This window comes from Anomaloglossus baeobatrachus, chromosome 1 (genome assembly GCF_048569485.1).
Source record: "Anomaloglossus baeobatrachus isolate aAnoBae1 chromosome 1, aAnoBae1.hap1, whole genome shotgun sequence".
Lineage (NCBI taxonomy): Eukaryota > Metazoa > Chordata > Amphibia > Anura > Aromobatidae > Anomaloglossus > Anomaloglossus baeobatrachus.
The window spans coordinates 124,518,576-124,543,853 of record NC_134353.1 but is presented as its reverse complement, the minus strand read 5'-3'; the positions used below and the strand labels follow the sequence as shown (position 1 = coordinate 124,543,853).

The window sequence follows — 25,278 nt, the reverse complement described above, 5'->3', positions numbered from 1 at the left end:
TCACCTGTCCCCAGCCATGCAGTCCCCAGCACTGACGTCCTCAGCGCTATGGCCCAGCTCGGCTCCAGCCCCCCCTTGCACTCCGCCCCCGCACACATTATCCCGCTCGGCTCTGCCCCCCCCCGCATGTATACACTGAACACACACAAATAGTCACCTGTCCCCAGCCATGCAGTCCCCAGCACTGATGTCCTCAGCGCCATGGCCCAGCTCGGCTCCAGCCCCCCCGCACTCCGCCCCCGCACACATTACCCCGCAGGATTGGGGCACATGTCAGGATGGTGGCTGTACCACGATGGGGGCACATACCAGCATTGGGCCACATTACAGCATCAGCCCACATACCAGGATGGGGGCCAAACAAGGATGGAGACTATACCAGGATGGCACACAGACCAGGATGCTGCATATAATTGCCTAATTCTGTGTCTGTCTTGCTCCAAAATGACGTCATTACAGTGACAACCGTCGCCACACCGCACGCGCTAAAGAGCCTATAAACCAACAAACAAATATAAGAATATACTAAATTAAACTTAACCCATCCAGTCCATTCATTACCTTATTATTCAATCTGCTAACCTAGATACACATTGTAGACTACCCGATCCGTTAGCATCGGGCACCTTCTAGTCTTATATATGTGTCCCTGCTATGTGCTTTGTAATGGCTGTGTCTGACCGTACAGGGACATGGTCTGATCAGATTACAACTCCTGGGCAGGGAAGGATGCAAATTAGAGTATAAAGACAGGACAGCACAGGAACACAGCTGATTATATTTGTGAAGAAAACATTTCACTGCCTGTTTTTAAAATATGTTTTACCTCAGAGGAAGAATTATTTGTGATCCCATGCTGTTATCTGTATACTTTGTTGCTACCTCCCTGGCCCAGCAGCTGTGGTATGATCAGCCCATGTCCCTGTATGGTCAGACACGGCCATTACACAGTACATAGCAGGGACACATAAGATTGTCTCAGAACAGGGCCATTTTATATAACATTCAATTGTGGAAAATAATATTATTCCAAGATCTATTGAATAAAATCAACTTTAACTTTGTTCGTGGAAAAACCCCTTTAAGTACTGAGGTGATAATACCCATTTACGTAATAAATATCAATGGACTGAAGCATTTAGACATTTTAGTACCTTAGTGCACCCCGTGGCCTTCCTGAAAGACATTGCCAGAACAAACAGGAATTCATATAGTATTTTTAAAGAGAAAATAATATCATCCACAGGAACCAGCACTTTTTTACACCATAAGTAGCTGCATATCTAAGTTTTTCTTTAATTTACCTATGAAATTGTTCAAATAAGTTCCTTGGTAGAAAGTTCAGCAATGTGTACTTGGTTGTCCGTATTCGGTTGTTTTTGTAGCCCTTGGATATCCTCTCATGTTCTTCCTTAAACCGCTCTGAACACGGGACCACAGTGCGGTGTTTAGACGTTAATCTGCTCATGCTGTGATTTCGACCAGAAAATGTCAGGAAAGGACATAATAGTGAGGGACCCTCGGAGGCTTCACTGACTCCACTGAAAGGTGCGACATGTTGCCATCTTCGACGTGCCCACTGGATGGGGCTAGCCATCTCAGGTCAGAGGTCTCCAATTTTCTATAAAGAAAAAAAATATATATACACATTGAAAAAATTGGGAAACAGACATAGCCACAAACCCATAATGTTTTTTAACCCATTCCCAACCAGGCGAATTTTCATTTTTTGGCTCTGTTTTTTTTACTACTTTTTGTAAAGCACCGTAACATTTTGACTTTTTAGTTGGTATAGCAATACCAGGCCTATTTTTAGCGGCTAAGTGCCAATTTTAAAATAAATCATTCATACTCCCATGAAATGTACTCAAAAGCGTTTAAAAAAAAAATCCAAGTGAAATAATTAAATTCAAATATTGCTTTTTTATGCATTTATTTTATTGTAAAAATGATCGGACAACGACAATTATGGCGATACCAAATTCGTAAATATTTTTTGTACAGATAAGACTTTTGTGGATGTGACAAATACCACTTCATTATACTAGGATACATAGTTCTGCTGTATCCATGTGACACGCTCGCAGCGGGGCCATGTGGCACTCGTTACAGAGCCGCGGTTCTCTGGCTTCTATGGGAGAGATGTTGCGGCAGCAAGCCCCGGTTCCGTGACCCCGGCAGTGTCGTTATTTAAAAGGGAGGTTATTTACAAGGGGAAAGATGATAGCTGTTATTCGTGACACCACCTGTGGTACTCGGCCAGGGATGGCCGACGCTGCTGGATGGGACCTCTGGGGCAGATGGTGATGCAGCTGAGTTGATATAGCTCTCTACAGGTAGAGCTGGGCCCCAGGGCCAATGGGGATAGTAGTCTATGATGGAGGGGGTGTAGAGCCGAAGGCGCAGACGATAAAGGGAGCAACACAGGGATGCAGTCTCAAAAGGTTTTTACTAATTGTAGCAGGTTCCAAGGTTACAAGACTAATCAGTGACCGCCTTTGGAGTGCTTGGTTTCACTGTGATGGGCTCCAGCCAATCCCGGGTAGTTCGGAGGTCAAGACCGGTGCACCCTTCTTATGTTCCGTCCCTGGTCGTCTTCCTGCGCTGACTTCTCTCCCGCCTGTCCTGCACCTCCGCACAAAGTGCCCTAAGTCTGACTGCGGACCATGTTGGGGTGGCTTGAAGCTCTATCCCTTGGACCTCTATGGTTACCTTCCAGCGGATTCGTGCGCGGATGTGGCCTCGATGCTTGCAGTCACCTCGGACTCCAGTGTTACTGAATGAGCATGTTGGTTCTTCTCCTCTAGTCTTGGGACAGAGTCCCCGTTCAGCGGCCAAAACCCTCCACTCCAATATGCTGTATGTGGAACGAGACCAACTGGCGCACTTCCCGTCGGATCTAGGATCCTTTCTATCTACGCCTGGGTTGAGCTGCACCAGCTCCAGACCACAGGTCTTCACTCCTCCACTGCTCCTTCTCGACTCTTCTACAGTCTGCTCCCACTAACTAGACTCCACCCCCAGGTTGGCTTCGGGGACGGTGCTAACTGCTATAGAAGTTCAGTTGCACAAGGCCCTAACCACGGTCTAGTGGAGTGTTGCTAAATGAGTGTGTCTGTGTTTTGAGTGAACCAGTGGATGACCTCTTCCTTACCCAGGGATGAGATGCCACACCTCTGGCTGAGGTGCAGTATCTCTGTGGCGACTGACGCCTCAGGGGCGCCACACATGCTTAAAGGGAACCTGCAGCCACCACCAGCGCTTATATACAGCGTTTCAGTAGAAGATAAGTGAAGAATGGGTAATTTAATTACCGCGCCAACAACCACTCATGCAGGAGATGAATTTAACGTAACTTTATTCCATGCTTAGGTCTACGCGTTTCAGGAGGCTCTGCTCCCTTCCTGTGTCACGCATGTGCTTCAAACCAGGGCATGTGTGTTCAGCTTTTACAAGGTATTCAGTCCCGGCCGGTGACAGCCAGCTGGTGAGTATTATAATAGTGTTTTCTACGTTATAGAGAATGGCCTGGGCTGTTATATACAGTATTCTAGAATGCTGTATATAAGAGCTCAGTGGCGGTGGCCTCAGCTTATAGCCGCCAAATCTGGTGAAAGGTCCCCTTTAACAGAAAAGGCTGTCCTGCAGCTTTTATTTGGAGCGTCTTAGAAGATATCTTGTTTTGCACTATTGTGCTTGGCAAAAATAGCTCACAACTGTTTTAGTAAAAGTTCTACAGTAAACTACACAGAACTGTAAAAATACATGAAAAATAAAACCAAGCCCTTGAATGGCTAGATCAAGTGGAAATATAAGGTTTTGATCTTGGGAAATCGTGGAAAAAAAAATACAATTTTTATAAACACAATTCATGCTAATGAAGAAAAACAAACAAAAAAACCGAAAGCGTGACGTCCTGGCAAAACCAGGTAGTCACAAAAGTTGTACATCCTCCTTGTCACCACCAAAAACCCACACTCAGGCACAACACACAGCCATAAAGCCTAGCCACCACCTCATGATAATAAGGGCACACCAGTGGACAGGGTCAGGCGCATGAGAACACCCACCTAGGGGTCCTGAGGTGTCAGAGGCAAGAACGCATCAGTTGAAGTTAAGCTTGAGTTCAATTGGGAAATGAAGTAGCAGTCTGAAGTGGAGTAGTAGTGAGTGGAAGTCAAGTGCAGACTGTGCAGTGTAGTCAGGGGTAGGGGCCCTTGTACTACCCGGCTAGGTGGCAGACAGTGGACAGGGCCACAGGCCACAGATCTGGTCGCGGGAGACCTAAAGTAGACCGGGGCAGGGTTGTAGCCCGCCGGTGCCGACAGCGGGATTCCGGTCCGGAGGCCGTGCACAGTCGGGGTGCCTGGACCCTAGGGCGAGGAAGGTTGCAAGCCCCTCTCCAATTAACCAGCCGAGGACAAGGTTCCAGACTTTGTCCTGTTAACTGCCAAGATAGAGCGAAACGGAAGCCCAACACGGGGAATAGGGTATCCGCCAGAACCCACTGAGATCCCAAGGGTCAGCTTTCGCGGACTACAGCTCCCAACACACACAGAACCTGCAGTAGACTTCTCAGTTCCATGCGAAGTCGTCCAAAAGGAAAGACAAAAACAAAGTCCAGGAAGAAGGGATACCTGTTCATTAACCTGGCTGCGGGACCCGAATGCACCCTCCAAAGGCAGCCGGCCACTGGCAACTTGGTTTACTACTGGACTTGTGTGAAATTACTTAACTGTGAGTACACCATTGACTCTCGGTCCAATCCGGCGCGCCACCTCCAGCAGCCATCGCTCCCGTGCTCAGACCGCGGGTCCCGAGACTACACTTCCCCTACCCGTGGAGGGGATCCCATCTTGCTGCTCCGTTCCATCATCCCCGGGCGCCCCATCATCAGGCAGCGGCGGTGTCACCATCCCTCACCGCAACCCACGGGTGGCATCACAGACACAATAACTCCCCTGTCAATAACCCCTTTACGATGGTTGTGAGGACGGGCAGCCGTACGAGCCCGGGTCCGGTCACCACTCGAGCTGCAGCAGTAACCTGGATCCGAGCAGCCCAAGAAGCGGCAGCGGCCCCCACAACCCGAACCTGGCATCTCGAAAAATTCAATATTTTTGGCATTGCACCAACTGACATGACCTGTAGCATCAAGTTAAAGGTTATATATATCACGTTTACTGTTATTACATTTGTTGTGCACAATGAATGATTTGTTCACCCAAACAATGCCATTAAAAACAAGTAAGAAGGTTTAAAAATGATCTGTAATACTTGCATGTTACTGTAGGGTAGGCTGCCCGTGTCAAATAGCTGGTGGTGCAAAGGCACCCCTATCTGAGCCGGTGTAAATAAGGCTATACATGAGACTTCAATCACTGTATAAAAAATAAATATATTGATAACTATGCAGAGTCAAAATCTGTTATACAACAAGGAGAATTCTTTGATTGATCAGATGATATGTATCACCTAAAGGTTGTGATTCTACCATCTGAAAATTAATGTCATAGGACGGTTTAAAGTCAACCTGTCAGATGTAATATGTACCCAGAAGCACGAGCAGCTCGGGGTGCATAGTTCTAATCCCTGCCTAACTGTCCCTGTATCTAGTAGCATAGCTAAAGAGAGCTTTAGAAAAAGAATTTCTAAAATACCCTTTGATAAGGATCAGACACCGGCCAATGCGCATGATCAGCATGAGCACTAGACCTCTCTGAAGCCGGGACGCGTACACCCGGCTTCATAGTGCACATGACTGGAAGTGCGGTGAGCATGCGCACTGCCTGGAGTCTAATGCGATAACAACGGATACAGGTACGTGCGTCAGCACTGATGAGGACATGGTCAATGGACATTGAATAGCATGTTAGCATGCCCCTGTGGGCGTGCTAAGAGGACAAATTACAAAAAAAAGACAGTTTGCACTCTGAAATGCTAAATTATGAAAAACCATGAGTGTGAATGAATAGATCTGCATTACTGCTAAGGAAAATCTAAGAAAAATGAGATATTTAGCATATAGAAACTGCCATTTGTATATCTGCCCAGTCGCCACATCATGGCATCTCTCCTAACTGGGTACCTACTCTATGTTGAAGTCTCTCTCTGGGGCTTAGGTTTCCCTTAGCAGAAATGCAGGTTATAGTCCCACATTCATGGTTTTTCATAATTTAGCATTTCAGAGTGCAAACTATCTTTTTTTTGTGTTGTCGCTTGAAACGCGTCGCTGACGTCGGTCATGTTATTATCTTGACTGCAATGTGCTGTATACTTGTGCTAAAAGGAAAATAAAGAAAAAATGATATCCCTCTGTTGAAGCTGGACTTTTTTCCATTTGTATCTTTTTTTTGTATTTTATGTCATGTTCAGTTATGCACCTGGTCACATTTCAGTTTTGTGAGTGCCATCAGTCTTTTTGTCTATATCCAAGAGGACAAATTAGTCATGGGTATAACACACCCTTGCGACTAGTCCCCTTGCTCATTAGCATATCAAAGGATCTTTAGAAATCCTTTTTCTAATGATCTCTCCATCTATGCTAGTGTATACAGGGATGGTTAGGCAGGGATTACTAATATGCACCCAGAACTGCTCGTGGTGCTGGGTGCATATTGCGGGTTCACTTTAACATTTTTACAGCTTGTCAGATAAACTGTTACACAATATGCAATAGTCAATTTGAAACAGTCATCTGTTTTGCACATCATTCCCACAAGTCTGGTTAGCTCTAGTCTACGTTTTTAGAAATGGGAACATTTAACATTTTTGAATGAGGCAAAATATGTACTAATAAAGGGAATCTGTTAGCAGGTTTTTGCTATGTAAGCTGAAACCAGCACGCTGCAAGGGTTAAAACATAGAATTCAGGAATGCGTGTCTTGTCAAGGTCCGATCTGTTGCTTATTTGCAATTTTTGTTTAACCGGCAGGACTTCTCATTGCTCTACAATGTCATGCACATAGCAGTCCGGCACACTCCCTCCTCTGATTGACACCTCACTGTTAATGTACAATATCTACAGGGAGCCTGGTATGGGTGAGGACAGCTCACTCAGCTCTGTTAGATGGCTAAATCTAAGAACTCTGTCGGAACGGTTGCAGCCAGCAATCTAAGTGATACATCATAGGATTCAGGATATCTTTGCCTACATTATGTTGCTCTCAGATGACAGATTCGCTTTAATCCTAGTAAATAATAGATTTGCAGCAGACTGATGCGCTTCTTTTTATTAGTAGCGGTGGCATAAAGTCTGAATTACGGAAGATAAATATGATAACATAATGCTTTATAAATTAAACCCTGGCACAAGAGTCGTGTACATGGGAATCTCATGTTTTCGATGCACAGATAATGTGATTGATATGTTACGCCAACAGCCACTAGGATGTCATTATTAACTACATATAAAGGATACTCATCACAAGTCTGCATTTGTGCCCCCAATTTTCATTTAAACCAGGGTGACCAAATTTTGTCAGTATTCCACCACCAACCACCCCAAAAAGCATAATTCTAGGGAGCCAAGTATTCTGTATTATCGGTCAAAAAATGTACTTGACACTGAACTGCACGTCTGTGCGGAGCAGAAGCAGCGCTGCTGAATGGTCATCGGAGGATAGTAATGGACCCGTGAAAGTACTAGGAGGTACAAAACGTCCGTCGTTCTGAGGGAGCTGGCACCCGGATCTCTTACCGCTGTTTTACTCCACTTCATGGTTTGAATAAAGAACAGCTTGGATTTTCCCTCTGAGCGCTGTGATCTCATTTCTTCTTTGGAATTCTTGGATTCTTACCTAATTTCCACAAGCACCCAGGAACCAGCGCAGTGACCGACTCTGACCGTCTTAAGGCCGCTTTACAAGCAACAACATCGCTAACGAGGGGTCGCTGGGATCACGTTATTCGTGACGCACGTCCGGGCTCGTTAGCGACGTTGTTGCGTGTGACACGTATGAGCGACCGCTAACGATCGAAAAAACTCACCACATCGTTGATCGTTGACACACGTCGTTCATTTTCAAAATGTCGTTGATCTTCTGGGACGCAGGTTGTTCGTCGTTCCTGAGGTAGCACACATCGCTACGTGCGACACCCCGGGAACGACGAACAACAGCGTTCCTGCGTCCTCCGGCAATGAGGTGGGCGTGTCTTTCATGCGGCTGCTCTCCGCCCCTCCCTGGTGGCCTGCTGTATGACGTTGCTGTAATGCCGCATAAACCGCCCCCTTAGAAAAGGGGTTGTTTGCCGGTCACAGCGACGTCGTTAGGCAGGTAAGTCCGTGTGACAAATACCTCCGATATTGTGCGCCAAGGGCAGCGATTTGCCCGTGACGCACAAATGACGGGGCGGGTGCGATCACTAGCAACGTCGCAGCGTGTAAAGCGGCCTTTAGTCTCACTCCTCCCGGGCACCAGCACAAGGTACCCGACGGTAGTGCACACCCATACTTCTGTTTTGGCTCAGGTCATCGGAGGACAGCTGAGCTCACCAGAGCTACATAAGCTACATTGGGGGCCAAAAGCCATTATTCCAAAGAAGAGAACTCACGATTCTTGAATGTCAAAAACCTTACTTGTCTTGATTGATACAAAAATTAGACATTTGCAAGGGGCGGGGGCTTTATACAAACCACGAGATGGGGACCAATATATGAACAATATTCTTTGTTAGAAATAATGTAAAGAAAAAGATATTTTATTTTAAATTGAGATTTTTATTCCTGCAGCGCTGTCAGTCTACAAATGAGGTATAAAGACATCCGCACTACTCAGTCTATTCCGCTTCTGATGATCTCAGGTGCCAGAATAGAGCACAGAAATAGAGGCAGAGTGACTCACGTCGCCCACACAACTCTGGTTTACAGGACCCAGATGTACAATCCTGACACTTCCTTACGATTTCGCTTCCAGAGCTGTAATATCTGCAATAACTGGCAATCAAAACCGTGCACCGACACAACAATGGTACAATTAAAAATTATAGTTCAATAAATAAGCAGTCACTGAGCCCCAGATCCCAAAAATCAGAACACTACGGGTCTAAGAAAATGGTGACAAACGCGCTACTCTTTTTTTTTTTTTTTTGGACAAACGTTTGAAAACAAATTTCACCCCTTAGGCTAGGTTCACATTTCCGTTAAAATGTATCAGTCACAATCCACGGCTCTGGTAAACAACGGCATCAGTTTAGCGGATTCCGTTGGGTCCCATAGACTTGTATTAGTGGCGGATTGCGACTGATGACCTTGCGTTGCATCCGCTGCGCCGCGGTCAGTCGTTTGACTGACCGCTGGGCGGGAGAAACGCAGAATGTTTTTCTGGCCGTCACAATTAACGTGCCGCGGAGGAATCCGTCACCATCCGTCAAGCTTGTAATGGATGTCTATGGTACTGGATTCCGTCGTAATCCGTCTTACAACAGAATCCAGCGCTGGATTCCCTCATGCTTTACTGAGCATGCCCAGCATGTTTGGCACACCCACTGGGCTGTCTTAAACACAAACGGATCATGACTGATCCGTCAAAAAACAGACGTATTGCGGATGTAACGGATGCAACGGATCAGTTTTTTCACAGGATTCCTGTGAAAGGAATCCTGTGAAAAACACATCCGTTGCGTCAGTTGACATCTAAAAAACAACTGATCCGTTGCTGACGAACCTGACGGATTTAAAACAACGGAAATGTGAACCTAGCCTTAGATAAAAGTAAAGATGTTTGGTATCACCGACCCCGTACTGACATGAGGCATCATAAGGACTCATCAGTTTTACCATATAGTGAATGTGCTAAATAAAAGACCACAGACAATCGTGCAAGCGATTGCACTTTTTTTTGCAATTTCACCTCACTTTGAATTTTTTTCCCGTTTTCCTGTACAATTTATGGTAAAACTAATGGTTTAATTCAAAAGAACTCAGCCCGCAAAAAGCAAGCCCTCATATGGTAAGACTGATGGAAAAAAAAAAAAAGTTATGGCTCTTGGAAGAAGGGGCGCAAAAAACAAAAATGAAAAAAAAAATCGCTGGGGGGCGAAAGTGTATGTGCACATGTTAAATATTTGCTGCAAACATTTCTGCTGCAAATACTTAAAGGGAACCGGTCACCAGATTTGTCAGATTTTGCGGTCACCACCAGTAAACTCATATGCAGCATTCTAGAATATGCTGGAACTAGACCAGTGACGCCCATCGGACCGGGCCGCCCCGCAGGTGAGTATAATAAAAGCTCTTTTTTATGTTCTACAGAGCGGCCTGGGCTCTTATATACAGTATTTTACAATGCTGTACATAAGGGCTCAGTGGTGGTGGCCGCAGCTTATAAGGGACAAATCTGGTGACAGGTTCCCTTTAAGTGTTGGCATGAAAGCCACAGCATATAATATACACATTCCCCCCATCATTAGAACAGATGAAAACCACAGCAAAAATGAGGGAAGAATTCCTATGCTGCAGTTTGGAATAGGGTTCAAATCTGCAAGGAAAAAATAAGCAATGGGTGCAGGAGACTTCAGGAATCTCATTCCCTTTGCTGGTACTAGGAAATCCGTTATTTTTTGTGACAAAACTGAGCAGAACAATTAAGAAAATACTTAATATGTCACATACCATAAAGGTAGAAAAAGTACTGAAATTGTTGTTCTTTAAATTTTTTTTTACATGTCAAAAAACAACAACAGCATTTTAACAGGGGTGTGTAGACTTTTTATATCCACTTTATGTGTGTAATACAGCCAAGGCCGAAAGCATTGGCATCCTTGAAATTGTTCCTGGAAATGAAGCATCTCGCCGAGAAAATTATTGCAATTACGCATGTTTTAACATGCACATTCATTTCCTTTGTGTGTATTAGAACACAAAAGAAATGAAGGGGGTAAGAAAGGCAAAATTGGACATGATGCCACATAACCACCAAAAATGAGCTGGACAAAATGGTTGGCACCTTTCCAAAATTAAATTAATTGGGTAAACAACTGTGTTTCAAGTATGTGATGCTCGTTCACACTCACTTGTGGCAAGTAAGGGGTACTTCTCACATAGCGAGATCGCTGCTGAGTCACGGTTTTTGTGACGCACCAGTGACCTCATTAGCGATCTCGCTGTGTGTGACACTGAGCAGCGATCTGGCCCCTGCTGTGAAATCTCTGCTCGTTACACACAGTGCTGGTTCATTTTTTAGTTGTTGGTCTCCCGCTGTGAAGCACACATCGCTGTGTGTGACAGTGAGAGAGCAACGATCTGAATGTGCAGGGAGCTGGCGTCTGGCAGCCTGCGGTAAGCTTTAACCAAGGTAAATATTGGGTAACCAAGCGAAGCCCTTTGCTTGGTTACCCGATATTTACCTTGGTTACTAGCGTCCGCCGCTCTCACGCTGTCAGTGCCAGCTCCCTGCTCCCTGCACACGTAGCCGGAGTACACATCGGGTAAATAAGCAAAACGGTTTGCTTATTAACCCAATTTGTACTCTGGCTAGGAGTGCAGAAAGCCAGCGCTAAGCGGTGTGCGCTGGTAACCAAGGTAAATATCGGGTAACCAAGCGCTTGGTTACCCGATATTTACCTTAGTTACCAAGCGCAGCATCGCTTCCCCGCGTCGCTGTTGGGTGGGGGCTGGTCACTGGTGAGATCTGCCTGATTGACAGCTCACCAGCAACCATGTAGCGACGAACCAGCGATCCTGACCAGGTCAGATCGCTGGTGGGATCGCTGGAGCATCGCTAAAGTGTGACGGTACCCTAACAGGTGTGGGCAATATGAAAATTACACCTGATACCAGATAAAAAGGGGAAAAGTTGACTCAATTTTTGCATAGTGTGTCTGTGTGTGCCACACTAATAATGGAGAACAGAAAGAGGAGAAGAGAACTGTCTGGGGACTTGAGAACAAAAATTCTTGAAAAATATCAACAATCTCAAGGTTACAAGTCCATCTCCAGAGATCTTGATGTTGCTTTGTCCATGGTGTAAACATAATCATGAAGTTTACAACCCATGGCACTGTAGAGCGCTTAAGAGTTCTGAAGTGGCCAGCAATGAGTCCGAATCTAAATCCCATTGAACACCTGTGGAGAGATCTTAAAATTGCTGTTGGGAGAAAGTGCCTTCAAACATGAGAGACCTGGAGCAGTTTGCAAAAGAAAATTCCAACTAAGATGTAAAAAGCTTGTTGATAGTGATAGGAAGCAATTAGATTGCAGCTATTTATGGAAAAGGGTGTGCAACCAAATATTAAGTTGAGGGTGCCAACAATTATGTCCGGCCCATTTTTGCAACTGTGTGTGAACTTATGTCCAATTTGCCTATTTTTCCCCCTCTGTTTTTTACTGTGTTGTTTCAATACACACAAAGGAAATAAACGTGTATGAGCAGCACTGCAGTCTTGTGGTGGCTCAGTGGTTAGCACTGCAGTCTTGTAGCGCTGGGGTCCTGGGTACAAATCCCACCAAGGACAACATTTGCAAAAAGTTTCTATGTTCTCCCTGTGTTTGCGTGGGTTTCCTCTGGGTTCTCCGGTTTCCTCCCACACTCCAAAGCTATACTGAAAAGGAGTTTACATTGTGAGCCCCAATGGGGACAGTGTTGCTGATGTATGTAAAGCGCTGTGGAATTCATGGCGCTAAATAAGTGAATAAATATGATGTGTATATACAGTATTTCTCAGTGGATTCCAACAATTTAACCCTATCCATAGCTGCAACTCATTTTTTGGCTCTATCCAGAGACCAGTTTGAATACCCCCTTTTACTCAGGTTTGTACATGTCACTTTAGTTTCCTCCTCAAAATTATGGCTACAAGTGGTATTCTTTTTTAGTTTTATTAGCTCCCCAACAGGAATATTACTGATGATATGTTTGGAATGGTTGAAGGAGGCCATCAGGATGCTACTGCAGGCAATGGATTTTTTAAAGGGAGATATCAATAGCCTATTTTCCATCTGCCGTCTTAAGATTAACTTAAGATCCAAAAAATTAATTGAAACCAATCCCTACGATTAGTAAGTTGAAAATTAAAATCATATATATTATACACATACATACAATTTCAACACATCATAGAAGTGAGTACACCCCTCACATTTTGTAAATATTTCATCTTTTCATGGGTCAAAGCTGAAGATAAGACACTGATCTAATGTAAAGTAGTCAGTGTACAGCTTGTATAAAAGTGAAAATTTGGTGTGTCCAGCCAATAATGTCTAAACCGTTGGCAAAAAAAAAAAAAAAGTGAGTACACCCCTAAGTGAAAATGGCCCAATTGTACCCAGGTAGTCTTTTTTTTCCCTACTCTGTCTCATGTGACTCAGTGTTCCAAGGTCTCAGGTGTGAATGGGAGCAGGGGAGTTAAATTTGGTGTTATCACTCACACTCTCTCATACAGGTCACTGGAAGTTAAACAAGGCTCCTCATGGAAAAGAATTATCTGAGGATCTGAAAAAATGAATTGCTGCTCCACAAAGATGGCCTAGGCTATAAGAAGATTGCCAACATCCTGAAATTGAGTTGCAGCAAGATGGCCAAGACCATACAGCAGTTTAACAAGACAGGTTCCAGTCAGAACAGGCCTTGCAATGGTCGACCGAGAGTTTGAGTGCACATGCTCAAAGTCATATCCAGAGGTTATCTTTTCAAAATAGATGCATGAGTGCGGTCAGATTTGCCTCAGAGGTTAAAGAGGTTATGGGTCAGCCTGTTAGTGGTGAGACCACACACTGCAACTAACTGGTCTGCATGACTGTCATCCCAGAAGGAAGGCTCTTCTAAACATGATGCACAAGAAAGCCCGCAGTTTGCTGAAGATAAGCAGACTAAAAGACATGTCCTGTGGTCTGACGAGACAAAGATAAATTTATGTCGTTCAGATTCTGTCAAGCATGTGTGGTGACAACCAGGTGAGAAGCACAAAGGCAAGTGTGTCTTGCTCACAGTCAAGCATGGTAGTGGGAGTGTGGGGAGCTACAGGTCATTGAGGGAACCATGAATTCCGACCTGTACTGTGACATAATGTAGCAGAGCATGATCCCCTCCTTTTGAAAACTGGGCTGCAAGACAATATTCCAACTTAATAATGACCCCAAAAACACCTCCAAGATGACCAGTGTGTTGCTAAAGAAACTGAGGGTAAAGGTGCTGGACAGGCCAAGCATCTCCAGACCTAAACCCTATTGAGCATCTGTGGGGCCTCCTCAAACGGAAGGAGGAGGAGCGCGAGGTCGCTAACATCCACCAGCTTTTTGATGTCGTCATGGAGGATGGAAGAGGAGTCCAGTGGCTCCTGTGAACACCATACCCAACAGAGTTAAGGCAGAGCTGGAAAATAATGGTTGCCAAACAAAATATTGACACTTTGGGTACAATGTGGCAATTTTCACTTATGGGTGTACTCACTTTTTTGCCAGCGGTTTAGACATTAATGGCTGTGTGTTGAGTTATTTAGTGGATACGAGAGAAAGAGAGAGAGAGAAAGAGAAAGAGAAAGAGAAAGAGAGAAAGAAAGAGAAAGAGAGAAAGAAAGAGAAAGAGAAAGAAAGAGAAAGAAAGAGAAAGAAAGAAAGAGAAAGAAAGAGAAAGAAAGAGAAAGAAAGAGAAAGAAAGAGAAAGAAAGAGAAAAAGGGAGAAAGGGAGAAAGAGAATGAGAGAAAGAGAGAAAGAGAAAGAAAGAAAGAGAAAGAAAGAGAGAAAGAGAGAGAGAAAGAGAAAGAAAGAGAAAGAAAGAGAAAGGAAGAGAAAGAAAGCGAAAGAAAGCGAAAGAAAGAGAAAGAAAGAGAAAGAAAGAGAAAGAAAGAGAAAGAAAGAGAAAGAAAGAGAAAGAAAGAGAAATAGAGAAAGAGGAGAGCTCAAACTGTGCGGATCCGGATTTTGTCGATCCGCATACGCTCAACACTACTGACTACTGTACATTGTATCCAGCTGTCATATCTTCAGTGTTGTCCCATAAAACATATAATAAAATTACAAAAATGTGAGGGGTGTACTCACTTTTGTGATATACAGTGTACATATAAAATATTTTACACACTCATACGTTTGTGGCAATAGTAGCACACCAAGATATGAAGATTTTGTTATTTGGACCCTTGGATCAGTGTCAAAAAGCTTCATCCTGGAAGAAGTCCATCTGCATGCCATGTCTGGCCCCGTGCACGTGAGCTGGATTATCCTATGGTTTGGAGTTCAGGGTTTATGGTACAACCATATACAGAATGACCACAAAGAATTTACAATAAAAGACACGTTCCGCATTGTTCCAAAATCTCAACCCTGTAAATCTTGTCACACGTCACGGTGAGTAATAAACATGCTCGTAAAACAAATGGTAAACGCAAAGCACATCTATATATAAAATACATACGCGCGTGCACATTTCCTTAAAGAAAAAGCCATTTTAGTTATCATCTCCGCTTAAGCTATCACTGACAACAAAGAACTTCCTCTATGAAATTCAGCCTCATAGCTAAAGCCAGCCGCTACTTCCCCACAGAAATGTCAGCTGGATGCCACAGAGTTTACATTTCTAGAAACAGCAGCACTCTGATCAATGATCTGTGTCTGCAGCTCAGCAATACGGAGATCGGACCGTAATAACAAGCACAGCCCATAGGTTTGCTGGAAAAAGACCCAGATATGACAGTATCTTGCACAAACTCAATGAATTCTTAAAGGGAACCTGTCACCAGTTTTTTGGACTAAGCTGCGGCCACCACCACTGGGCTCTTATATACAGCATTCTAACATGCTGTATATAAGAGCCCAGGCTGCTGTGAGAACAAACACTTTATAATACTTAACGGTCGCGCGTTTGGCCATATGGGCATCTCCGTTGTCCGGTGCCGGTGCCGCCTCTTTTGGCCATCTTATTTCTCTTTCTCCAGCCGCGGTGCATGACGCGTCCGACATCATCCACACTCGCCAACATTCAGGTTCTGAGCAGGCGTACTTTGATCTGCCCTGAGCAGGGCAGATCAAAGTATTGTAGTGCGCCTGCGCGGGACAGGCGGTCGTGGGCGGGGAGGACGCCGCCGCTGCACTCGCTAACGCTCGGGTCCGGCGCTGCTGCTCGGTGGCTTGAGCGGTGGGCCGGATCCGGGGACTCGAGCGGCGCTCCTCGCCCGTGAGTGAAAAGGGTGGTTGGTTTGGGGGATTTAGTCCGTGACGGCACCCACGGGTTGTGGTGAAGATGGGCACCACCGCTGCTAGTGACGGGGATCCCGGGAGCGATGGTAGGGAGCAGCTGGGATGTTGTTATCCCCCTCTGTGGGTATGGGTCGGTGGTCCCGGGGCTGGACTGTGTGACGGGGAGGCAGGGTTGGTGAGGTGCAGGGTTGCAGGGACAGCGCGGCGCGGTGCCGGATGGCACAGGTGTACTCACTCAGTAAGAGATGCACAAAGTCCTCGGTAAACCAAACTGATGGATGGACGGGTCCCCGCAGCCGGCTGCAGTGTCTCTCCCCGGACAGGTGATGGCGGCTGTCTTTCCCTGCACCTTTGTGTACTGTTTTGACTACGATGGATCCCCAACGGTAGTCCGCTCCCCGGTGCATGGATGCCAGAGGAGCCCGTTTGCCCGCAGGCGCTGGCCCTTGGGTCTCTAGCCTTAGGCGGTAGCTGTATACCCTCACGGTGCGGACAGTTGCCTTCTAACGGGTCTTTGGCTGTTAGGAAACCCATGGGGTTCCTGTCACACTCGGATTTGACTGTTGACGGCGACTCCAAGCCTAATCGGGGTCCGATGGCCCTGCCTGTGGGTGCTGGCTTCACTTCGCTCCCCGGTCGGTACCAGTGGGCCACCGCCCATCCCCGGTCCTCGTTGATTCACCACTCCTGCAGACGGCCACCACCGTCTGCCAACCTTGTCAGTGCCCGGGCCACAAACCCAGACACTCTCCACTTTACTCCTCTCACTTCCACCTCCTGGACTGATCTGACTCCTTTTCCCGCCTCCCGGCCTGTGAATTCCTCGGTGGGTGGGGCCAACCACTTGGCTCCGCCCCACCTGGTGTGGACATCAGACCCTGGAGGGAGGCAACAAGGATTTTATGTTTGGCTAATGTTACTGTCTATTGGGGGTGGGGGGTGTATGTATGTTACCTGTGACGACCTGGCTAGTCCAGGGCGCCACAAGACCAGTGTCTATGACATAGACGCATCATGCACACCGGCTTCAGAAAGAGGACGAAGATGGCCGAAACAGAAGGCGCAGACACCGGAGATGCCAATATGGCCCACCACACCGACCGTTAGGTAAGTATTATAAAGTGTTTATGTTGTCACAGCGGCCTGGGCTGTTATATATAGAATGTTAGAAAACTGTATATAAGAGCCCGGTGGTGGTGGCCGCAGCTTACACGCCAAAAGAGTCGTGAGAGGTTCCCTTTAAGAACAAGACATTCTTTCAGAAATTGATGGAAAAATCAACGCAAAGACCACAACCAATATGTAGAAATGGCTTAATTCAAGTTGGTGACTCCCTATTACAAGGTAGTAGTAGTATATCAGAAGACTAGCTCCCTTTAATAACTCTGCTTACAGTAGCAATAAGCGTAGAAGATATGTTATGTAGCCCACATAATAGTATTGCTGAAGGAACAGAACGTAGACAATAATTCCGACACACGGTCACGGGAACAGTTTTTAGTAATACTATAGGTAGCAATAAGCAAAATTCGCATACCTGTCAGTTAACAGATACTAAAATATTCTGGAACACGGAACACAAGTGTATGGAAAAATAAGTAAAAGAAAAATAAATTAAAAAAATAACTTACCGTATTTTTTGTTTAATAAAACGCACCCCAAATTTAGAGGAGCAAAATAGGAAAAAATCATTTTTAATGTTAAAATGCGGTGCTGTCTTTTAATCCTAGTGTGTCTTATAATATCTCACCGGGGGGGACATCACCTACGTTATAGAGTTGGAGATCAAAACAACTAAAATTGTGTCCTTAAACTCCCCACCTGAAAACCCCACAAGCGCTACAGATCGTGAAAATGAGTCAAAAGTAAATGTTTCATATAAAACCTACAAGTAAAGAATGACAAAAGTATAATGTGGGAATTTGGAACCAAAAATGAATGCTAAAAAGTTGCACCTTGAGCTAATACTTTCTGCCATGCCCAATTTTATACTTTAGGATATTAGTGACTGTGCTGGCAGTATATAAAGGCAGATACACATTGGATATCAATAGTACCATGTGCGGACATTTAATTGGTGCAATCTGTGCTACTGCACAAGGGTCCAAGAGGTGCAGGGGCCCATTTCTACCTGCGAAGTAGGAGGAATTGAGCATTATGATAAATTCTTGAGCTGCATAGGTCCCATATGTCCACGTCCAATAGTCATCAACATGTAATAGTTGCAGTAAAATAAATAAAAAATTAGAAGCACTGCAGAAAGATAGAAACCAACCCAAAGCACATTCTACAAAAGGCAGATGTCGGCTGTCTAACAAGGTAAGTATCTGCCTCTAACATGCAGCAGCCGGAGCAAGCTCTGGTCACCGCTGTAAATCCACGAACTGGTTGCAGTTAATCACCAACAGCAGCATTTAAAACCATGCGATCTGACCAGACACCCGTCCTCCCCTTGAAAGGATCACTGGGTGCTGATGGATTGCCATGGTTGTACGAGTGCTGCGGGTTTCGGGGAGCTACATTTCATTGATTGTACTGTTCTATATTAACAAAGAAACTTTTACCATCACTCTGTGCCCTTGGTTGATGTGCATTTTTCCAATATAACACTGATCCAAAATGCACATCTAAGGCCACTGTTACATTTCTGAAGGAGAACAAGGTGAAAGTGATTCTGTGACCAAGTGTCTCCTGATCTGAACCAAACAACTCTGGGGAAATCTGGAGACAAGTTATCACTCTCCATCCAGCAAACAGGCTCTAAAAGAGGTTGTACATTAAGAATGGAAAAAGATAGATGTTGCAATATGCCGCCAACTTGTTCATAATACAAATAGATAACTTGGTGCTATCCTTAAAAATCATGGCGGCTATACAATGTATATACAGATTTACACATACACAGAACAAAAATATTACAACACTTCTTTGTTTGCTCACATATTTCATCAACTGAACTCTAAGATCTAAGTTGTTTTCTATGTGCACAAAAGACCTTCCTCTCTCAAATATGGATCCAAAATTTGTCATAGGCAACATTCACATGACCGTTCCGTTTTTGCGGTCCGCAAAAAATGGAAGCAGCAAGAAAGATAGATGAGTAGATATAGAGACAGAGATAGAGGGAGGGATGAATGAATGAATGAACAGAGGGATAGATAGAGATAGATATAAAGATAGATAGATGAGAAAGACATATATAATGTCCCACCTCCCTGCATATTCTAAGCTGGCACCCTTTTGTGACTTTCATGTTGCACTAAAGAGTGCTTAGCCTTGTATTTAGCCAAAAAATAAATAATTAAAAAAAAAAAAAGCCGTGAGGCCCCCCCCCCCCCTATCTTTTGTAGCCAGCTAGGGTAAAGCAAACGGCTGCAGCCTGCAAACCACAGCTGGCAGCTTCACCTTGGCTGGTAATCCAAAACAGAGGGCACCACAAGCTGTTATTTTAAATTAAATAATTTAAAACAAAAAACACTAGGTCCCCCAAAAATTGGATCACCAGCCAAGGTAAAGCAGACAGCTGTGGTCTGGTATTCTCAGACTAGGGAGGTCCACTGTTATTGGACACTCCCCAGCCTAAAAATAGCAGGCTGCAGTCACCCCAGAAGTGGCGCATCCATTAGATGTGCCAATCCTGGCACTTTGCCCCAACTCATCCCATTGCCCTTGTGCGGTGGCAAACGGGGTAATATATGGGGTTGATACCAGATGTGTAATGTCACCTGGCATCAAGCCCTGGGGTTAGTGATGTCAAGCGTCTATCAGATGCCCGACATCACTAACCCAGTCAGTAATAAAAAAAAAAAAAAAAAATAATAGAGACAACAAAAAAAGTTTTATTTGAAAAAAACACTCCCCAAAACATTCCCTCTTTCACCAATTTATTGAAAATAATCAAATCCGGGTCCGGCGTAATCCAATAAGGGGGTCCCATGACAATCCGTACCATAGTCACTGTCCCAGTCAATGAAAAACAGAATATTCCCCATTGTCTGGGAGAGTAGTGCTGTGACCTGAGCTAACATCAACAGGTCAGCCCAGGTCACTGCAGGGGATGACGAGTGCTGCCATCAGGAGGTTAGATGAGATCATTACCTGCTGTGATGATCTCCTGCACTCCTGACGTCAGCGCTGTCACTGACTTCCATTGCCCACCGCGTTCTCAGCAGTATCGCGGGAGCCTGTGACGTCACCGCTAGTGACAGTCTCGGGCCGCCCGCGAGACGTGATGTGAGAACGCAGAGGGCATAGAAGACAGAGACAGCACTGACGTCAGGAGTGCAAGAGATCTTCACAGCAGGTAATGAGCTCATCTAACCTCCTGACAGCAGCGCTCGTCATCCCCGCAGCTGCCCGCACTGCTGTGTGAGAAGCTGCTGATACTGCAGTGCGGGCAGACACTGACACACTGCAGTGCGGGCAGCCGCGGAGCTGGCAGGGAGCGGGACACAGACTGCAGGGGCACTCGATGGAGGTCACACGGAAGTGCTTCCGTGCGGCTTCCAGGGATTTTGCGGGCCCATTGACTTGTATTGAGTCACGGTCCGTTATTACGGAACAGAATAGGACTTGTTCCATAATAAACAAATTGACATACGGAATCCGATGTGGTTTTTTTTGTAGGATCGGATGCATACGGAAGTGTTTCCGTGTGCCATCCGATCCTACACAAAAGACATTGAAAAGATGGTCCTGTCTGTAGGTCCGCAAAAAAACAGGAACTGACCAGGACAAACGGACCGGTCATGTGAATGTGCCCTAAATCTGTGTAAGGCCGGTGTCCCACTTGCGATTGCCTCATGTGTATCTCGCGCGAGTTTCAAGGTGCATCACCCATCACGGACTCACACTCTGCTCACAGGAGTGGGTCGGCTGCATAGCAATACATGCAACCGACCCACTCCGGTGAAAAGAGTGAGAAGTCTGTGCCGGGTGATGCACTGCAAAACTCGCACGAGATACATGAGGCAATTGCAAGTGGGACACCGGCCTTAAGGTGGTGTCACACACAGCGACGACAATGATGTCACAGCTACGTCACCATTTTCTGTGACGTAGCAGCGACGTCCCGTCGCTGTCGCTATGTGTGACATCCGGCAACGACCTGGCCCCTGCTGTGAGGTCGCCGGTCGTTGCTGAATGTCCTGCTTCATTTTTTGCTCGTTGCTCTCCCGCTGTGAACCACACATCGCTGTGTGTGACAGTGAGCGCGACAAACTGAAGCGAGCAGGGAGCCGGCTTCTGGCAGCCTGTGGTAAGCTGTAACCAAGGTAAACATTGGGAAGACCTTTCCTTGGTTACCTGATATTTACCTTCGTTACCAGGCGTCCGCCACGCTCATGCTGCCAGTGCCGGCTCCCTGTTCCCTGCACACGGAGTACATATCTGGTAATTAACCCGATGTGTACTCTGGGTAGGAGTGCAGGGAACAGGGAGTCGGCACTGACAGCGTGAGAGCGGTGGACGCTAGTAACTAAGGTAAATATCGGGTAACCAAGAGAAGTGCTTTCCTTGGTTACCTGATATTTACCTTAGTTACCAAGCGCAGCATCGCTTCCACGTGTCGCTGCTGGCTGGGGGCTGGTCACTGGTGAGATCTGCCTGTTTGACAGCTCACCAGCGACCATGTAACGGCGCAGCAGCGATCCTGATAAGGTCAGATCGCCCGTCGTGATCGCTGCTGCGTCACTATGTGTGAACCCAGCTTTAGTGAGCACTTCTCCTTTGCCGAGATAATCTATCGACCTCACAGGTGTGACATATCAAAATGCTGATTAGATAGCATGTTTATTGCATAGGTGTGTCTTAGGCCGTGCTCACCCTGCATTATAATCTAAGTTCACTGGTCCCACCCCTCAAAAAAAAAAAAAATTGTTTGTTTTCGAATGCATGCACCAACGGGGCCATTGACTATAAAGTTGCAGACTGAGTCACTTCTATCATTTTCGTGCGTATGCGCCTTCTGCAGGCGGTCACCCAGACGCAGTCTACTACAGACTTGGACAATAAACCACAGGTGCATTTTGTTAATGGCACTTTGAATGCACCAATATTGTGAGGGGATCCTGAGGCCCATTGCTGCGCCATTCATCCAACACCATCATCTCATGTTGCAGCATGATAATGCACGGCCCAATATTTCAAGGATCTGTACGCAACTCCTAAAAGCTGAAAACACTAACAGATTTAGACAAATTTGTGAAACGTTTCAGAGAAAAAGGTCTTCTCTGTACTTAGATCTTTGAATTCAACTCATGTGAGATGGGAGCATATTACACACACACACACACACACACACACACACACACACACACACACACAGCATAAATGAGTACATCCCCTTTGAAAAGTAAGATTTTAATCAATAACTCACTCAATTCAAGACTAATGACCAAAATTTTACAAGACTAAGCTTCATAGACCATTTTTTAAACCATGATATGAAAGTTATATTAACCTCATTTTCATGACAAAATCTTCAATTTTACTCAAATTCGGTGCTGAAAAATGAATATACCCCACAACAAAAACTCCTACACCTAGTATACTGTACAGGACCCTTGTTTGATTTTTTCTCTCTTTTGAGATATACATATTTATTGGACTCTGGGTGATCTGTAAAATTAAAAACAACAAAAAGAAAAAAGCAAAAAAACAAAACTCAAATCACAATCTACTGATCCCTTGCCGCTGCTCGGGAACAATGCGCTAGTCCCCCAATAGTCCTTTCCTTCTTTTCAAGCAGAGACCAATGTATTACTTTTGATGATATGTGGGGGTTTGCAGACATCATTTGTAAACTAAAATGTTTTTATTCACTTAGGCTGCTTTCACACATCCGGTTTTTGCTGAGCGGCGCAATACGGCGTTCTGCAGAAAAAACGCAACAGTATTTTTTTTTGCCACCGGTTGCGTTTTTTCCCGCTTAGACTTGCATTTACGCTGTATTGTGCCACATGGCCTTGCGTTGCATTTGGTTTTTGCCGGATGCGGCATATTTAGCCCATGCGGCGGCCGGATGGAATGTTGCCTGGCACGTTTTTTGGTGCGGCAAAAAAAACGCATCGCGCCGGATCCGGCGCGATTTACAGTGCAAGCCTATGGATGCCGGATGCGGCGTCCTGTGGCAAAAACCGCATCCAGCCACCGGATGCGTTTTTTTGTACTGCGCATGCTCAGTATCAAGCCGCATCCGTCAAAAAACGGACGGGACGCATGGAAAAACTTATGCAACTGATCTGTTTTTTTCGCCGCATCCGTTGCATAGGTTTTTGAGCCGGATTGTCCCGCACTGCAAAAACCGGATGTGTGAAAGCAGCCTAACAGCAAACAAATATTTTCTAAATGGAGAGGAATTTGGGGAAGAAAAAAAAAATACAAAAAAACCCCAAAAACAGAAAGTTCTTTTTCATTTTACATGTACAATGATTAAATATTGCTCATGCAAAACCCCTGTAAGGAGCAATATAACAGATTTAATTATCCTTTCATTTCTTCAGCAGTTTTGCAATTTGTGTAATTTGGAGGTCATTTTCTCATCTGATGGAATTCACCTAAGATTCAGCTTTACTGGCGAGTGAGCATTTTCCAAGCTGTTCCATCTCGCTCTGTATTTGTCTAATTAAAGCTTTTGTTTGTTATGAACCGCTGTGGTGTAATTACTCAACTTAACCGAGAGAACAATTGTCATGGGGAAATTCTGCCGCTAATGCTTCCAACAAACACACAAGGCTGGAAACCAAGTAATAAGTGTTTCCAATGGCTGAAGTGTAAGGTAATCCATAAAATTCTCATTGGAACGTTAAGCAACATGTTAATACCTACAAATACATTTTGAAATAAAAAAAATGCATGGACATTAAAAAAATAAAAAAATCCAAAATGAAAACTGCATGTTTGGCTCTGTTCATACTATGGCTTCTATTTATTAAGAGCCACTACAATTATAAAGGGAAACTAACAGCTATTAATGCAGTGTGAACCATGGGCAGATATCGGTTCCTTTATTGTAGCCGTATCTATTTAACTTTGATATGCTGCGGAGTTCAAAAAAAAAAGGATACCTTAAAATACCTTAGGCTAGGTTCACACACTGCGTTTTTTTGACGCTGCGTTTGTGCGTTTTTTGCGGCAAAAACTGCACAAAAACGCACCCGCGTCAAAAAAACGCACGCGTTTTGCCGCGATTTGGTGTGTTTTTTTGCTGCGTTTTTGCTCACTGCGTCTTTATGCGTTTTTTATCAGTGAACAAGAAAAAAGGTCTGATGTAATTTCCTTCTTCAATGTGTTCTTCATTCTCCACTAGTGTATGCAGAAGAGTAGATAGCAGCTGCAGAACTACAAGGCTCAGCATGCTCCATCCAGGACTGTATGCTTGAGGGAGAGTCAGGGGGAGCAGACCTACAAGGCTCAGCATACTCCATCCAATAGTGTATGCAGGAGAGCAGACAGCAGCTGTCGAACTACAAGGCTCAGCATCCTCCTTCCAGGACTGTATGCAGGATTTCTTTGCCCCCCCCAAACAAAAAAAAAAGAAGTGGGCTTCGCCATATTTTTCTATGCTAGCCGGGTACAGCAGGCAGGTACGGGCTGCCCCCAGTCCCCAGCTGCCTATTTGTACCCGGCTGGGAACCAAAAATATAGGGAAGCCCTTTTTTTTTTTAAATTATTTCATGAATTTCATGAAATAATTTTAAAAAAAAAATGACGTGAGCTTCGCCCAATTTTTGAGTCCAGCCGGGTACAACTAGGCAGCTCGGGATTGGAATCCACAGTGCAGGGTGCCCATGCTTTCTGGGCACCCCCGCTGTGAATTGCAGTCCCACAGCCACCCCAGAAAATGGCGCTTTCATAGAAGCGCCATCTTCTGGCGCTGTATCCAACTCTTCCAGCTGCCCTGATGCCGGGTGGCTCGCTGGGAAATAATGGGGTTAGGGCTAGCTGTATAGCTGGCCCTAAGCCCGAAATTCATGGTGTCACGCCAATATTAGACATGGCCACCATGAATTTCTAGTAAAGATAAAAAAAAAACACAACACACAGAAAAATATTTTTATTAGAAATAAAACACAACACAATTAGTGACTCCATCTTTATTGAAATAAAGAACCCCCCTCCGCAGTAATCCTGGGTTAGGGTCCCG

The 25,278-nt window shown here is 45.2% G+C and overlaps 1 protein-coding gene across 2 annotated transcripts in view; it reads right to left on the bottom strand.

Annotated features, from left to right (window-relative positions):
* Window positions 1-25,278, bottom strand: part of ATP10D (ATPase phospholipid transporting 10D (putative)) — a 187,627-nt gene that overhangs the window by 103,962 nt on the left and 58,387 nt on the right. The window contains exon 2 of one of the 2 annotated variants that reach the window (XM_075347013.1): window positions 1,305-1,621. The exons of the other annotated variant lie outside the window; for it this stretch is intronic. Within the exon in view, the coding sequence (XP_075203128.1) occupies window positions 1,305-1,597 (293 nt within the window). The 5' untranslated portion in view covers window positions 1,598-1,621. The remainder of the gene's footprint in view (window positions 1-1,304; window positions 1,622-25,278) is intronic. 2 annotated transcript variants of the gene reach the window in all.